At 44.4% G+C, this 17,414-nt stretch overlaps 1 protein-coding gene across 7 annotated transcripts in view; it reads right to left on the bottom strand.

The window, feature by feature from the left end:
• The window catches only part of CFAP70 (cilia and flagella associated protein 70), a 201,122-nt gene that overhangs the window by 89,188 nt on the left and 94,520 nt on the right, over positions 1-17,414 (bottom strand). For all 7 annotated transcript variants that reach the window (XM_033914698.1, XM_033914699.1, XM_033914701.1 and 4 more), the window contains 2 exons: positions 10,017-10,142; positions 9,520-9,653 (listed from right to left, as the gene is read on the bottom strand). In XM_033914698.1, coding sequence (XP_033770589.1) covers positions 9,520-9,653; positions 10,017-10,142 — 260 coding nt within the window. The remainder of the gene's footprint in view (positions 1-9,519; positions 9,654-10,016; positions 10,143-17,414) is intronic.

Below are 17,414 nucleotides of genomic sequence, written 5' to 3'. Positions count from 1 at the left end.
TTCTGGGAAGCAAAAAGAAGGTGCAACCCTTCATTATCTTGAATGTTTCTATCATGTTCCCTCTCAGTCTCCTCTTTTCAAGGGAGAAGAGGCCCAGTTTCTCTAATCTCTCAATGTACGGCAACTTCTCCAGTCCCTTAACCATTTTAGTCGCTCTTCTCTGGACCCTTTAGAGTAGCACCGTGTCCTTCTTCATGTACGGCAATCAGTGCTGGACGCAGTATTCCAGGTGAGGGCGTACCATGGCCAGTACAGCGGCATGATAACTTCTCCGATCTGTTTGTGATCCCCTTCTTAATCATTCCTAGCATTCTGTTCGCTCTTTTCGCCGACACAGCAAATTGCGTGGATAGCTTCATTGACTTGTCGACCAGTACTCCCAAGTCTCTTTTTGGGGGGTCTCTCCAAGTACCGCCCTGGACATCCTGTATTTGTGTATAAGATTTTTATTACTAACATACATCACCTTACACTTATCCACATTAAACCTCATTTGCCATGTTGCAGCCCATTTCTCGAGCGTGTTTATGTCACATCGCAGGTCTTCGCAATCCTCCTGCATCTTCACTACTCTGAATAACTTCGTATCGTCTTCAAATTTAATCACCTCACTCATCGTACCAATTTCCAGGTCATTTATAAATATGTTGAAGAGCACAGGTCCAAGCACCAAACCCTGCGGCACTCCAATTGTGACACTTTTCCAGTCCTAGTATAGTCCATTTACCCCCACTCTCTGTTTCCTATCCACCAACCAGTTTTTAATCCACATGCGTATTCCACCCTCGCTTCCATGGCTCGCAATTTTTCAAAGTAATTGTTCATGAGGGACCTTGTCGAGCACCTTCTGAAAATCCAGATATACAATGTCGACCGGCTCGCCCTTGTCTATTTGCCTGTTTACTCCCTTGAAGAAGTGCAGCAAGTTCATCAAGCAAGATCTCCCCTTGCTGAAGCCGTTCTGGCTGGTCCTCATCAGACTGTGTCCGTCAAGGTGATCAATGATGCGGTCCTTTATCAGCGCCTCTACCATCTTTCCCGGTACCGAGGTCAGACTCACCGGTCTGTAGTTTCCCAGATCTCTCCTCGAATCTTTCTTGAAGATCGGTGTGACATTCGCCACTTTCCAATCTTCCGGAATCCTTCCCGATTTGATCGACAGATTGGCTATTAGTTGAAGCAGTTCAGCTATAGCCCCTTTCAGTTCCTTGATTACCCTTAGATGGATGCCATCTGGTCCCGGGGATTTATCGTTTTTGAGCCTATCAATCTGCCTGCATACCTAATTCTAGACTGACCGTTAACCCTGTCAGTTTCCCGTCCTCGTTTCCTGCATATAGCCTGTCGGCTTCCGGTATGTTGTGCATATCCTCTTCGGTAAAAACAGACACAAAAAATGTGTTCAGTTTGTTTGCGATGGCTTCGTCATCCTTTAGCACCCTTTATAGTCATCCAACGGCCCCACCGCTTCCTTCATGGGTCGCTTCCCCTTAATATATTGAAAGAATGACTTGAAGCTTTTCGCCTCCTTGGCTAGTTTTTCCTCATAGTCTCTTTTGGCCCTTCTTACCGCCTTGTGGCACCTGCTTTGATATTGTTTGTGCTTTTTCCAGTTTTCGTCCGTTTTTTACTTTTTCCATTCCTTAACCGAAGTCTTCTTGTCTCTGATCGCTTCCTTCACCACTACAGTGAGCCACACAGGTTCCTTGTTCTTTTTCCTCTTGGATGCCTTGGTGATACGCAGTATATATAGATTTTGCACTTCAGTGAGAATTCGTGGGAGCCAGTCAAAAAGCCGCTTAGCACCGAGCAGGAGCACCAAAGCACACTCCTGCTCATTGCCACTCAGTGGCAGAAGAAACTGGATCCTGTGGCAGCCACCACCGACCAGGTTAGCAAAGAGGCAGGAACGCAGAAAGCTCGCTCCTGTCCGCTGCACCTCTGGACCACCAGAGATTGACAGAGGAGGTACGAGGACAGGGCAGGGAGGGGAGACAGGGTGCAGAGCCTTGGAGGAGGGGGCTAGGTGCAGAGTCTGTCAGTGAGGCTGGGTGCAGAGCCTGACAGGGGAGGGAGTGAAGAGGGCTAGGTGCAGTGCCTAACAGGGGTTGGGAGGGAAGGAGGCTGGGTGCAGAGCCTGACTAGGAGGGAGGGGGGAAGAGTGCTGGGTGCAGTGCCTGGCAGGGAGAGGCTGGTTGCAGAGCCTGACAGGGCAGGGCACTTGAATATTAAGCTGCCCGACTTATATTCGAGTCAACCATTTTTCCTCCTTTTGGGGGGAAAAATGGGGGTCTCAAATTATATTCGGATTGACTTATATTCGAGTATATATGGTACTTCAGTATTGGATATTCAGATATTGGAGAGTAAGGAAGGACATGGAATTATAACAGTGCAGTTGTCAGCATAACTAAAAAGTTTCACTCCCAATTTTTTCAGTTTGTTTCTTAATGAAGAAAGATATACATTAAATAGTAGTGGGGAGAGTGGAGAATCCTGTGGGACACCACAAGGATTTTTCCAACTGGAAGAACAGATATTGTCCATTCAAACACAGTAAGAGCGAGAGATCAAAAATCCTTGAAACCAGGCATATACCTTATCTTGCATACCATACGCTTCTAAAAGTTCCAACAACTTGGAATGACCCACCAAGTCAAAAGCACAACTTAAGTCAAATTGAAGGCATTACTGCCTTTACTAAATAAATGGTGTAAAAAATCCAAAACTTCCACAATCTTATGTAACCATTTTTAGACAAATGTTAGGATTATCCCATAAACAGTATCACAGCCAGATAAGAATCCTGCTCTTTTACTCCAAACTAAAAAAAACGCATTTTATGAATGACCAATGGATGTTGAATTATTACATGAAAATTCAGAAGAATGCCATAAGAACATAAGAATAGCCTTACTGGATCAGACCAATGGTCCATCTAGCCCAGTATCCCATCTTCACAGAGGCCAATCCAAGTCAAAGTATCTGGCAAAAACCCAAATAGTAGCAGCATTCCATGCCACCAATCCAGTTTTCCCGGTGAAATTTTTGAACGCGGGGAGCATGAGCCACTGGATTTAAGGGGGATTTCCTTGATAAAGCCCTTTGGGGCGAAACAGATCTATGTCGGAGTGCCAACCCCCACCCGCGTAGACTAAGATGAGTATCTTTACTTTGCTCTAAGTATTTAAAGTAAAAATATTTAAAAATATTTATAAACTATATCTATTGAGACCGATGACGACCATGGGTGCCTCAACGCTGTATGGTCTAAAAGTTTAGTGGCATACAGGTGGTACCACTGAGGTCTATGAGCTAAACAAGCTGTATCAAATGAATTTGGACTCTATATATGTTCTATTATATTTATGTCAAGTAGAGTCTGGTAAATATTATTGAGCTAGTTGGTTTTATTGTACCAATCCAGGACAAGCAGTGGCTTCTCCCATGTCTGTCTCACCAGCAGTTTATAGACTTTTCCTTCAGGAACTTGTCCAAACCTAAGCCATATGATATTGAAATTCCTTACCGTCTAGTCTAAAAACAGAAGGAGAAATTAGGTTCTTACTTGCTAATTTTCTTTCTGTTAGCTTGTAAACCGCTATAGTCCTTACGAATGGTTAATATGCCATACTGCTACCAGCAGGTGGAGACTGAGATCAAACTTGTATATCAGTATAGCATGCCCCTCTTGCTACTCCAGTTTGACGAATAGCCAAGCAGAACCTAGGAAATTTCTTAACTGAAAAACAATAAATGACACTCCAAACAGGAGTGTAAGAAAACAAAGAAACATCTTTAGACAACTATTGGAACATGTATAGAACTTGATCTTTGAAGTAAAACATCCCCACAGCTCACCAGCTAAGCTAGCTGAGCCATCGCCGCTGTTCTTAATTCTGCCCGGCCCTAGAAAAATACTAGAACCTGCAGAAAAATTCAAAATCTGCACGCAAGCAAAAACCCACAAACACCGCACAAAGATAGACAGGGTGGAGGACTATACCAGTCTACAAGCTAACAGAAAGAAAATTAGCAGGTAAGAACCTAATTTCTCCTTCTGTATCGCTTGGTAGACTGGTATAGTCCTTAGGAATGGGATGTACCAAAGCAGTACCCATCAAGGGTGGGACCCCCGAAGGGCCGACACCAGAACACGTTCACCGAATACCGCATCCTGATGCACGTGAACATCCACACGGTAGTGTCTGACAAAGGAATGCAGAGAAGACCAAACTGCAGCCTTGCAAATATCCACTGGAGGCACTAGAGAAAACTCAGCCCAAAAAGCTGCCTGACCCCCTAGTGGAATGAGACTTGAGAAAGTCTGGAACAGGCTTCTTCTTCAGAAGATAAGCGGAAGCAATAGTCTCCTTGATCCAGCACTCAATAGTAGCCCTAGAAGCACCATCCCCTTACGAGGACCCGCTAGAAGGTCAAAGAGATGATCTGATTTCCTGATTTCCTGGGTCCTCTGCACATAAGTGTGAAGGACCTGACTGACATCCAACTTGCGCAGCTGTCTCTTCTCAGAAGAGCCCTCCAGACAACCCAACACTGGGAAGACTACAGATTGACTGACATGAAAAAGAGAAACCACTTTTGGCAGAAAGGAAGGAACAGGCCTCAAGACAACCCGCTCCCTAGAAAACTCCAAGAAGGAAGCCCTACAAGAGAAAGCCTGCAGCTTAGAAACATGTCTAGCTGAAGTAATGGCCACCAAGAAGTCTGCCTTAAGAGTAAGGTCCTTCAAAGAGCAGTCGCCCAACGGTTCAAAAGGAGGGTGCACCAGAACAGACAGAATCAGATTCAGATCCCAAGATGGAACAGAGAGTTGTACGGGAGGCCTGAGCAACTTGGCCGCCTGCAAGAAGCAAATCACATCAGGAATGGCAGTCAAACACTGACCTTTCAAGAACCCCCAAAAGGCTGACAAGGCCGCAAGCTGAACCCGGAGAGAAGACCTATCCAGGCCATCCTGCAAGAACTCTAAGATGTTAGGCAGGGAAGCGCTAAAAGAGACCACTCCACACGCATCACACCACTCTTCAAATAGACGCCAAACCTTCACATAAGCCTGAGAGGTGGAAAGCCTCTGGGACCCCAAGAGCTCACTTTATCTGAATACCCCTTCTTACCTAAGTGTTCTCTTTCAAGGAACAAGCCGTAAGACAAAAGGGACCTGGATCGAACATTGGAATGGGACCCTGAGTTAGAAGGTCATCCAAGAGAGGCAGAGGAAGAGGATCCGCTACCAGATGCCTCACCAGATCTGCGTACCATGGTTGTCGAGGCCAATCCGGAGCCATCAGAACCAAGAGGCCCGGATGGTGAATTATGCGGAGAAGAAATCGCCAACTAATGGCCACAGAGGGAACATATACAACAGCCCCTCCGTTGGCCATGGTTGAACCAGAGCATCCAGGCCCTCTGCCTGACTGTCTCTGCGATGACTGAAGAAGCGGGGCATTTTGGCATTGACACTTGTGGCAATCAGGTCCATGAAGGGCTGACCCCAAGACTGCACTATCAACTGAAAGGCTACGGGGCTTAGATACCACTCGCCGGGATTTAGCACGTGACAACTTAGGAAGTCCGCCTGAACATTTTCTACTCTAGCTATGTGGGATGCTGAGATCTCTTGAAGGTGCGACTCCTCTCAGACCATGAGCAGAGTCACCTCCCGCACCACCAAAGTGCTCCTGGTGCTCCCTTGATGACTGACATAGGCCACCGCCGTGGCATTGTCCGACAGAACCTGGACTGGAAGGCGAGCAATGAAAGACGGATGGCTCTGGTCTCAAAAACATTGATCAACCAAGAGGCCTCCTCTGTGGACCAGGTGCCCTGTGCTGAATGACCTAGACACTGAGCCCCCCAACCGAGAAGACTGGCATCCATGAGCAGCACCGTCCACTGCGGCTGATCCAGACTCGCTCCTTGTACAAAATGGGGGGGGTCTGAAGCCACCAGCGAAGACTGCCCTGAGCTAAGCCCGAATGCGGAACAGGGTGATCCAGACTGTGCCTCTGAGATGACCACCTCTGCAGAAGAGCATACTGAAGAGGACACATGTGGGCCCGCAACCACCTCACTATATCGAGGGAGGCCACCATCGACCCCAAGACTTGAAGGAAATCCTGCATCCGAGGACACCGGGACACTATAAGCAGGCAAATTTGAGATTGCAATTTGCTCATTTGGGCCTCCGGAAGGAAGACCTTCCCCAAGGAGGTGTCGAACAAGACTCCAAGATATTCCAGGCACTGAGATGGAGACAACCGGCTCTTTTCAAGGTTGACTACCCATCCCAGCGACTGCAGAAACTCCACCACCGAGCCGTTACCCGAGTGCTCTCCTGGAATGACTTGGCTCGAATCAACCAGTCATCCAGATAAGGATGAACAAGAATGCCCTCTTTGCACAACATCGCCGTGACGACCACCATCACCTTGGTGAACGTCTGAAGAGCCGTGGCCAGACCAAAGAGAAGTGCACAGAACTGATAGTGTTGCCCCAAGATCACAAAGCGCAGGAAGCGATGATGGAAGGTCCAAATAGGAATGTGTAAGTAGGCCTCAGTCAGATCGAAAAAGGACAGAAACTCCCCCGGCTGAACCACCAGAAACACAAACCGTAGAGTTTCCATGCGGAAGGAAGGCACGTGAAGAGCCCTGTTGATTGTTGACCCCCTTCAAATCCAGGATGGGTCGAAAAGTCCCTTCTTTCTTTGGCATCACAAAGTAAATCAAGTACCAACCTGTGCCCCACTCCTGTGGGGAACTGGAACCACCGCGTGGAGATCCAACAATCTTTGAAGGGTCTGGTGAAAAGCCTGCTGCTTTCACGCCACCTGCAAAGGAGAAGCAAGAAAACGGTCTTGCAAAGACCGGGTGAACTCCAGAGCATAGCCATCCCAGATCACTTCCAGAACCCACTGATCACATGCAATGTCTGCCCACTTTGGATAAAAGTCTCTCAATCGGGCGCCCACTGGAACCAAGACAGGCACTGGCAAGGAGTCATTATGCAGGACGGGCGGCAGGGAACACGGCGGGGGCGCTACCCATACTCCGGCAGGCCCCATGAAAGGACTGCATGTGCTGGAAGAACCTGCCTCTTGAGAGCCCAGGAGACTGAAAAGAAGCAGCCCCTCGACCGGAGCAGAAATGGCGGAATTCACGCCCACTCCCACGAGCAGCGCCACCTTGAGCCATCGGCCTAGGTCTATCCTTAGGCAAACGAGGCAATTTAGAATCAGTGAGAGTCTGAACCAACGTGTCCAGGTCCTCACCAAACAAGAAAGATTCTTTAAAAGGAAACTTCGTCAACTTAGCTTTGGACGCTGAATCCGCCGACCAAGCGTGAAGCCACAAGGTATGGCGTGCTGCCACTCCTAAGGCCAGAGACTTGGCAGAAGCTCGCAAGAGGTCATACATGGAATGCAAGAGATAAGAAGCACCCAATTCAATTTTGGCAACTGCTTGCCTTAGCAAGTCCCAATTCTCTGATTTATCATCAAGTATATGCTGGGCCCAACAAAAACACGCCCGAGCCACCAACCCGCTACACATAGTTTTGAATGAGAAGGTCATATTTGGTAGGACTATGACTTTCTAATCTTCATTTTGTAATTTGTTGTAATTTATATTAAATTTTATTCTAGTACAACAGGCACATCATTCCTGACTCCTGGGTAGTCAGTCCCCTCCCATGAGACCATGCACAGAGAGCCCCACCAGCCATAATTGCAAGTTTCCCATTTCTCTTAGACATTCTAATAATGTCTTTTAACATAAACTTTTTTTTTCATATTCTGTCTTTTATAGCAAAATGTTTTAATTATATTCTCCAGCAAAAGTTGTGAAAAAAACCCCAAATTTTGAAAAAATTAAGTTAGACATTCCATTTTCACACATCCTTACACATCACATGCATCTAGGTATTATATAGGTGACATACCTTTGTATAATAGAGCTACTTAACTGTAATGGAGGTTCTCCACAGATATTAGGTTAATGCAGTCACATTGTTGGTAACATCCTCAGGTAATAATAATAATAATAATAACTTTATTCTTCTATACCGCCACAATCTTGCGACTTCTAGGCAGTTTACATTCAAGAGAGCTGGACATTCAGCGATTTACAATATGTAGAAGGAGTACAGAGTACAGAGACTTTAAGAAAGTGAAATTACAAAATATACTGTTTGCTAAAAATTTCAGAGAGGACCTGTAAAGAAAGGTCACGAATTTCAAAAACAGCGAAAATTACAATCTACAGTTTGTTTAGAGATTCAGAGGGGACATATTAGAAGAAAGGTCCTGAAATTACAAATACTGTTCGATTAGGATTTCAGAGGGCATATTGGGAAAGTGAAAAGAACAGAGTGTTTGGTGAGATTTTGTTTAGGTGATATATCTGTCGAATAAGGTAGCTTTTGTGAGTTTTCTAAAAGCATTGTAGGTCAGTTCAGCTTTATTAATGTAATTGTCTAGCCAATGTTGTTGTTTGTTTGCTTGGTGCATGAAAGTTCTGTCCAGAAAGGTTTTGTATTTACAATTGGTAATGCTTGGGTATGCAAAAAGATAGCTGTTTCTGGTTTGTCTTATAGGGCTGTAGAATACGAAGTGTGGTAGCAAGTATATATTATTCGTGCCTCGACTGACAGCCAGTACAGTAGTTTGTAGTAGGGGGTGACATGGTCATTCTTTTTTAATCCATATATCAAGTGGACCGCTCTGTTCTGAATAATTCTAAGTTTCCTCACTGTTTTTTTGGGTATACCCATATAAACGATATTGCAATAGTCCAGAGTAGAAAGCACTAGTGATTGCACTAGTAATCTAAACGATAATGGGTCAAAGTATTTTTTGATGGTCTTTAATTTCCATAATATCAGGAAACATTTTTTTGCCACTATATTCATATGTTCAACCATTGTCAGGTGTGTGTCCAATGTGACTCCCGATATTTTTATTGTGTTGGTAATCGGGTAATCGTGGTCTTTTATATGTAACGTTGTATTGGTAATTTTATCTGTTGGGCTTGCAAGGAAGATTTTTGTTTTTTCTGTGTTAAGTTTCAGTTTGAAGTTGATTGTCCAATGTTCTATTTCGGTCATAATATGAGTAATGTATTTTGAGGTTTCGTTTGTTATGCTGTTCACTGGGCTTAAAATGGAAATGTCATCAAAATGGAAATCCACAACACAGTCCTTTGCTCTCCCAGAACCTTCATTTTAATTTTGCTTTGCTGTTAGCCAAGGTTCTTTATTTTCTTATTGAATTTTTTAATAACTGGAGGAGAAGAGCAGGGAGCATTTGGTCAAAGTAGATTAGCCAGACTGAAGATCTAAGGAAACTATACCAGATTGGAAACTCCAACACATGCCCAGGAAAACTTTTCTGGGAGAGCTAAAATCTGTGACTTGGATTCACCTGATGCCGCCAATTGTGTGGCTGCACTGATCCAACTTGTCAACAAAAAAACAAACACATTCTCAGCTGTATCCTACCTCTGCAGATGTTCCTGGTTTTGGGCGATAGCCTCATGGAAACACTCCTGGGCTTTCAACATATTTCCAATCAGGAGGCAGGAAGTACCATAATCAAGCCAGTGCTCAACATTCTGACGATCTTGGGCCAGTCTCTGGATAGAGGAAATAATCATTTACATGGAAACACCAACAAGAGGACACATTATGAGGAAATACAAGAAAGAGTAATATGGAAGCATTGGCAACAGGAATCAGTTACGAGAAAAGGGCCTGACGCTCTGATAGCTTTGAGAAAGATATCTATTCTACAAGAGCTAAAAAAAAAAAAATCAAGACAATAGCTGATGAACCATGCAAATAATGGCAGCATTCAAAACATTAGTTTTTTTTAAAGGAACTGGGGTAGTTTTGACAACGGCAAGTTTCTCCTTATGCCCAGCATAGAGAGAGACCTAGACCTATTGATTTTAAGCTGCCTGGCTTCAGTGCTGATTAATGTGGAATTACTTGTGTACCTCTTGGTAGTAAGAAGCTGCAAGTTCAAAGTCATCATTAATTTCTGCTTCCCGGGCAAAATGTCGCAGCTGTAGGGAGTCAATGGTAGGTGTCTGAATTAGTCCAGCACTGACATCTGACACTGTCTGTCAAGAAAAGCAAGAGATGCACATGACTAGCAATAAAGGTAACTAGATTAAGTACAGTAGCAGCCTTACCTTAGAACCATATTCACTCTTTTACCAAGTTACAATTATGGGGGTTGGTTTGACAGTCTATGGATGCTTTATACACCCAGGCCTGCAATTTAATTTTCAGAGGGAACAAACCCAAGAAGTTTCCTTTGGAAAATTTGGTGTCAGCCTGTGCCATTAGCATGGATTTTGCAGCAGGAGTAAAATCAGTACCAATATGCACTCATGGGAATTAAAAAATTAAACCTTTACACATTGCCTGTCAGCTCTGCCTTCTCTTTGCAATATATGAGACAACGCAGCTACTTTTATCCAGGAGGAGGGTCAATTTTTTATTAGGTTTATCTCCTTGGGGGTGGACTTCCAAGGTGTTTTTAGTGAATTCTGGAAATTAATTGGTTAAATATTAACAAGAGGATAAGCACTGTAAAATCACTAGAGCAAGCATGGTCCCTTTATAAGGACACAGTCACCAAAGCGCAAAATCTATATATACCGCATATCAACAAGGGATCCAAGAGGAAAATGAACAAGGAACCAGCGTGGCTCACTGTAGTGGTGAAGGAAGCGATCAGAGACAAGAAGACTTCATTTAAGGAATGGAAAAGGTAAAAAAAGGACGACAACTGGAAAAAGCACAAACATCAAAGCAGGTGCCATAAGGCGGTAAGAGGGGCCAAAAGAGACTACGAGGAAAAAATAGCCAAGGAGGCAAAAAATGTCAAGCCATTATTTTGCTATATTAAGGGGAAACGACCTGCGAAGGAAGCGGTGGGGCCATTGGATGACCATAGAATAAAGGGAGTACTAAAGGAGAACAAAGCCACCGCTGACAAACTAAACACATTTTTTGCGTCTGTATTTACCGAAGAGGATATACACAACATACAGGCTATACGCAGGAAATGAAGACGGGAAACTGACAGGGTTGACGGTCAGTCTAGTAGAGGTATGCAGGCAGATTGATAGGCTTAAAATTGATAAATCCCCTGGACCGGATGGCATCCATCCGAGGGTAATCAAGGAACTGAAAGGGGTTATAGCTGAACTGCTTCAACTAATAGCCAATCTGTCGATCAAATCGGGAAGGATTCTTGAAGACTGGAAAGTGGCGAATGATACGCCGATCTTCAAGAAATGTTCGAGGGGAGAACCGGGAAACTACAGACTGGTGAGTCTGACCTTGGTACCAGGAAAAATGGTAGAGGCGTTGATACAGGACCGTATCATTGATCACCTAGACGGACACAATCTGATGAGGACCAGCCAGCATGGCTTCTGCAAAGGAAGATCTTGCTTGACGAACTTGCTGCACTTCTTTGAGGGAGTAAACAGGCAGATAGACAAGGGTCGACACTGTATATCTGGATTTTCAGAAGGCGTTTGACAAGGTCCCGCATGAACGACTACTTTGAAAAATTGCGAGCCATGGAATTGAGGGTGAAATACTCACATGGATTAAAAACTGGTTGGTGGATAGGAAACAGAGAGTGGGGGTAAACGGACAATACTCGGACTGGAAAAGTGTCATGAGTGGAGTGCCGCAGGGTTCGGTGATTGGACCCGTGCTCTTCAACATATTTATAAATGACCTGGAAATTGGTACGGAGTGAGGTGATTAAATTTGCAGACGATACAAGGTTATTCAGAATAGTGAGGACGCAGAAGAAACATAGAAACACAAAAACATAGAGTATGACGGCAGAAGAGGGCCGGCGGCCCAACAAGTCTGCCCACTCAAGAACCCTCCCTCCCTGGGTTATCCATCTTTTAAGCATAACTCTGTAGCACTCCCACCTGTTTTTCCTATCGACCCTTGAAGTCGAGCATGCTACTGGCCTCAACCACCTGGCGTGGAAGGTTATTCCATCACCCGTTCGGTGAAGAAGTATTTCCTGGTGTCACCTTGGAATTTTCTTAAGTTTTAGCGGATGCCCTCTTGTTGCCGTGGGACCCTTTAGAAAAAAGATTTCTTCCTCCACTTCAATGCGACCCGTGATGTATTTAAATGTTTCTATTATGTCCCCCCTTTCTCTGCGCTCCTCGAGAGAATATAAGCGCAGTCTGGTCAGACGTTCTTCTTATGGGATGTTTTTAAGTCCTGAGACCATCCTAGTGGCCATTCTCTGGATCGACTCCATTCTCTTCACATCCTTTTGATAATGTGGCCTCCAAAACTGGACACAGTACTCCAGGTGAGGTCTCACCATGGATCTGTATGACTTCAGGCTTTCGGATTCTGAAGACCTGCAACGTGACATAAACACGCTCGAGAAATGGGCTGTGACATGGCAAATGAGGTTTAACGTGGATAAGTGTAAGATGATGCATGTCGGTAACAAAAATCATATACACGAATATAGTATGTCCGGTGCAGTACTTGGAGAGACCCCCCAGGAAAGAGATTTGGGAGTACTGGTCGACAAATCAATGAAGCTGTCTGCGCAATGCGGCGGTGAAAAGGGCAAACAGAATGCTAGGAATGATTAAGCAGGGGATCACAACAGATCGGAGAAAGTTAATATGCCGCTGTACTGGGCCATGATACGCTCCCACCTGGAATACTGCGTCCAGCACTGGTCGCCGTACATGAAGAAGGACACGGTACTACTCGAGAGGGTCCAGAGAAGAGCAACTAAAATGGTTAAGGGACTGGAGGAGTTGCCGGACAGTGAGAGATTAGAGAAATTGGGCCTCTTCTTCCTTGAAAAGAGGAGACTGAGAGGGGACATGATTGAAACATTCAACACAATGATGAGAATAGACTTAGTAGATAAAGACAGGTTGTTCACCCTCTCCAAGGTAGAAACATAGAAACATAGAAAGATGACGGCAGAAAAGGGCTATAGCCCATCAAGTCTGCCCGCCCTACTGACCCACCCCTTTAGTCAATGCCTAATAACCCAATTCCTTAACTTAACCTTCGTAGGGATCCGACATAGGCATCCCATTTGTTCTTAAAGGTAGGGAGAACAAGAAGGCACTCTCTAAATTTGAAAGGGGATAGATTCCGTACAAACCTAAGGAAGTTCTACTTCGACCCAGAGAGTGGTGGAAAACTGGAACGCTCTTCTGGAGGCTGTTATAGGAGAAAACACCCTTCAGAAATTCAATGCAAAGTTAGACAAGTTCCTGCTAAACCAGAAAGCACGCAGGTAAGGCTAGACTCAGTTAGGGCACTGGTCTTTGACCTACAGGCCGTAGTGGGAGCAGATTGCTGGGCACGATGGACCACTAGTCTGACCCAGCAGCAGCATTTCTTATGTTCTTACATTCTTACAAGGAGTAACAATCTAGATTACAGGCCACTACTGGCAGGTTTCCTGCCAAGAAATATAGGGATCCTAGATCTTATAAAAGGAGAAAAGAGGTTTGGTTTCAAGGCAGTCAATTTAGTCATAAAAAATATATAATACATACAAAATGGAACTCACTATAGCGACGCAAAAAGGTTATTTTAGTAAATTTCAGAAAATCTGGGGACCATTAACTGATTTTTGTAATGAATGATTAACTTTTCCCTTGATAAGATATTTGATTAGGGGGGAAATGGGTGGGCTTTACTTGTTGTTATTTCATAATACAGGACTATTTGAATAGTTTTACAGTAATGATACTTTTATGTATTATTGAGTAGGGAGGGAGGGGAGGTTATTCTATTCAATAAGAATAATTTAAATATTAGATTTCTTACATAATTTTTAAAATATTACAGAATATTAATTTGTTATGAAATGTTATACTTAAAGCATATATGAGAGTTAATCAAGTGTGTATCTTTAAGTTCATATGAGTTTAACTGCTACACTTGTTGTAACATGCAAAAATGAATAAAGAATTTAAAATAAAAAATATATATATATAATCCAATTTTTGACAAACAGCCTCAGAACCAGGGAGTGAGGGCTTTCTCCACTCCTAGGCTAAGACCAATTGAATTGTCACAAAAATATAAGAGACCAATTTATGTACTCTAGGGCGAATCCCTGCAGGGCATACATTAAGCAAGCAATATTCTGCCCATTCCGGATACTTCTCCCCAGTAATAGAGAAAACTAATGCTAAAACTGAACTCCAAAAAGTGCCCAATTTGGGGCAAGTCCACCAAATATGATACATTTCCTCATGACCACCACAGGCTCACCAACATTCCCCCTCTTCCTGGTGGCAATTGGAGGCAAATTATCCGTTGGAATAGCAATAATTTCTGTAAAGTACTTTCTTACCATCTCCAATGGAGAAATCAAAGGACACTTAGGAAAACTCAAAAGTCTCAGGTTATTTTTTCTTAATTGATTTTCTAAAGATTCCATTTTCCTTGCCATAGAAGTTCTTTCCTTCACCAATTCATTTTCTACTACCTTCATGTCTCGAATCTTTTCTTCTTGTTTCTCCAACTTTTCATTTACCTTTGTAAGGGCTAAACTTTGTTGCTCAACTTTGGAAAAAATAGTTCCACAATCAATACTTAAAGTTGAAAAAGAAAGTTTGAGGTTAGCATCCATTACTGATATGGCCTGCCATAATGCTTCCAAATCAATTTTTTTTTTGTTTTTCAAGCACCCCAAAATGAATGGAGGAAACACCAGAAGCATCTCTCACCTCTGCTCCAGTGCTTGGCAGTTCTTCTACTGTTCCTTCTCCCAAAGAAGTTGGTACAGGAAAGCCTCCAACACTGAGGTCCGAGATCTCCATTCTGGGTTTGGCTAAGTCAGTCTCTCCAAGCACTGGTGTGCTTCCTGCTTGGGGCGGGACCAACCACTGCTCCGGGCTTAGAGATGCCCGGTCAGAGTGGAAGCCAGGATCACCTGAAATCAACAGGCTCGCCCCCAAAGTAGTGCAAACCGGTTCACCGGAGAGGGAAAAGGTTGCCGGTAAGGTTGTCTGCCTCAAGACGCTGTGGGACCTCCACCGCTGCTGGAGGATTAGAGCGTGAGGTTCCCTTCCTCTTTCCCATAACAATGGAAAAGGCCGCTGGTGCTGGCGCGAGTGAAACACCAACTGCTCAGAGCCTCCCTCTCAGGCGTCTGCTCTCGATGCCATCTTAGCCCGATCTCGATATTACATCTGAAATCTTAAGTAGATGAAAAAGAACACTGCGCCACTGCTGAGGAGTGAAAGTTATTTGAAGATCCCTCTCCCATCTCTCCCATCTCTCCCTATAAGTGGAGATTGGGTCAGAGACATCCAACAAGGCCAAATATAGTCGAGAAACAGCACCCCTGCCACTACCACGACTCAGCGCCCTCTCCATAATTCTGAAAGAATTTTCAAAGATTGAAAGCTTTCACAGAGGAATAGTAGGAAATTTGTACCATTTTGCAACTGTTCAAAAAGTACCTGTAGAAAGGAAACAATGGCCTTCAAAATGAAATCCCCAAGAGCCACTTGCTTCTGGAACATCTAAAATTATGAATGCTGTCATCCAGAACACATGCTTTCTAGCTGTGTTCATCGGGAGGGACAAGGCAATAAAATGTGTTTACCAGCACAAAAACATTTAATTATACCCAATGAGAGCATAAGAGACAGTAATTTTATTTCTTTTAGTCCCTCCACACCGGCACAGACGGATGAGTTTACACTCCTCTGCCAGCAGGTGGAGACTGAGAACACACTGACTTTTGGCAGTAGTACAAATGGGCTGTGCAGTCTCATCTGGAATCAGTCTGTTCTCAGTCTTTAGCAGGTGGAAGTGGTAAGCCTGTGCAGTCTTTCCTCTTGCTACTTAGGGTCTGTTGGATCTGATTAGTGGCCTTTATTGTCCTTTTTTTTTTTTGTTGTCGGGACAGAGTTTGGGGGACCTCGGGGGGGGGGGGTGCCACACTTGGGCAGCCAAGTCCCAACCCCCCCATCATCCAGAACACATGTTTTCTAGCTGTATTCATGGGGAGGGACAGCATTAAAATATGTTTAAGTTTCAAGTTTTTGATTTTTATTTCAAGTTTATTTATTATTACATACTAAGCGAGTAACAATAAAATGTAAGATAGATCTAGAGTTCTTAATACATCGTTAAAAGGGGTTAAAAAAAAAAAGAAAACAGACTAACAAAAACAAACAAACCCAGATACAGTGGTGCCTCGCATAACGGACGCCTCGCACAGCGAACGCTGCGCACAACGAACTTCTTGTCTTGATTCGTACAACGGACTTCGTTTCACACAACGAAGTCACCCGAGCTGCATCCTTCCGCGCAGTGTGCGTGACGCTACCGGCTACCCTCCTCCTCCTCCTCCATCAACCAAATGGGAAGTTACATCATGAGGGGAGAGGAAGGAGGAAGGAAGCAGTTGGCAGCATACGCACTGTTAGAGCCCTTTACAGACTTCAACAGCAGCGGGAGAAAGCAGTCGCCGGCCCTGTTTCGCCGATCGAGGGGGGGCCCTGTTTCGCCGATCGAGGGGGGGGCCCGGTTTCGCCGATCGGGGGGGGGCCCTGTTTCGCCCATCGAGGGGGGGGTGCCTGGTGTTGCCGATCGAGGGGGGGTGCCTGGTGTTGCCGATCACTGCGGGGGGGGGGGGCGGGCTTTGGCAGAGGTGGGAGAAAGCAGTAAATGAGTGGAAGTTGGCAGGCCTGGGGATGAAAGGGCAGTCGAAATACGGTATGTTGGAGCAGGGGATGAGAGGGAGGGAGAGAAGGGGAAATATTGGACAAGGGCAGAAGGGATGCTAAATCATAGGGTGACAGGCAGAGAGAACAACAGGAAAAAGAGTGGAAGCAATCTTGAACCCTGAGGGTGAGGGAAGAGAGAGGTGGTGAGATGATTGATCATGGGGAGAGGGACAAAAGGGAATAGAGATGGGATAGGAAGATAGTGGAAGTAAAAGGACAGGGAGATGTATGTTTTTAGATGTATCTAAATAAAAATAATAACAAAAAATTTATCTTTTTTTATGTCATCTTAGCATATTTTATGCTACAGAACGAATTATTTTTTTTAACATGTATTGTTATGGGAAAACGCGTTTCACATAACGAACTTTTCGCATAACAAACTTGCTCCTGGAACCAATTAAGTTTGTTGTGTGAGGCACCACTGTACATAAGGGAAGAAAAAAGAGAGGGAAGAAGTTACAAAATTGCTATTATTCAGTTGAGGAGAAAAGGAAAAGCCAAATAGGGGAAGAACATGAGGAGTGGGGTTAAGATTATTGAAGTTAAATTGCTTAAAGGTTAAAAGCATCCTTAAAAAGAAAAGTTTTTAAATTAGTTTTGAATAGA

This window comes from Geotrypetes seraphini, chromosome 11, assembly GCF_902459505.1.
Source record: "Geotrypetes seraphini chromosome 11, aGeoSer1.1, whole genome shotgun sequence".
Lineage (NCBI taxonomy): Eukaryota > Metazoa > Chordata > Amphibia > Gymnophiona > Dermophiidae > Geotrypetes > Geotrypetes seraphini.
This window is presented reverse-complemented; position numbering and strand designations above follow the sequence as displayed.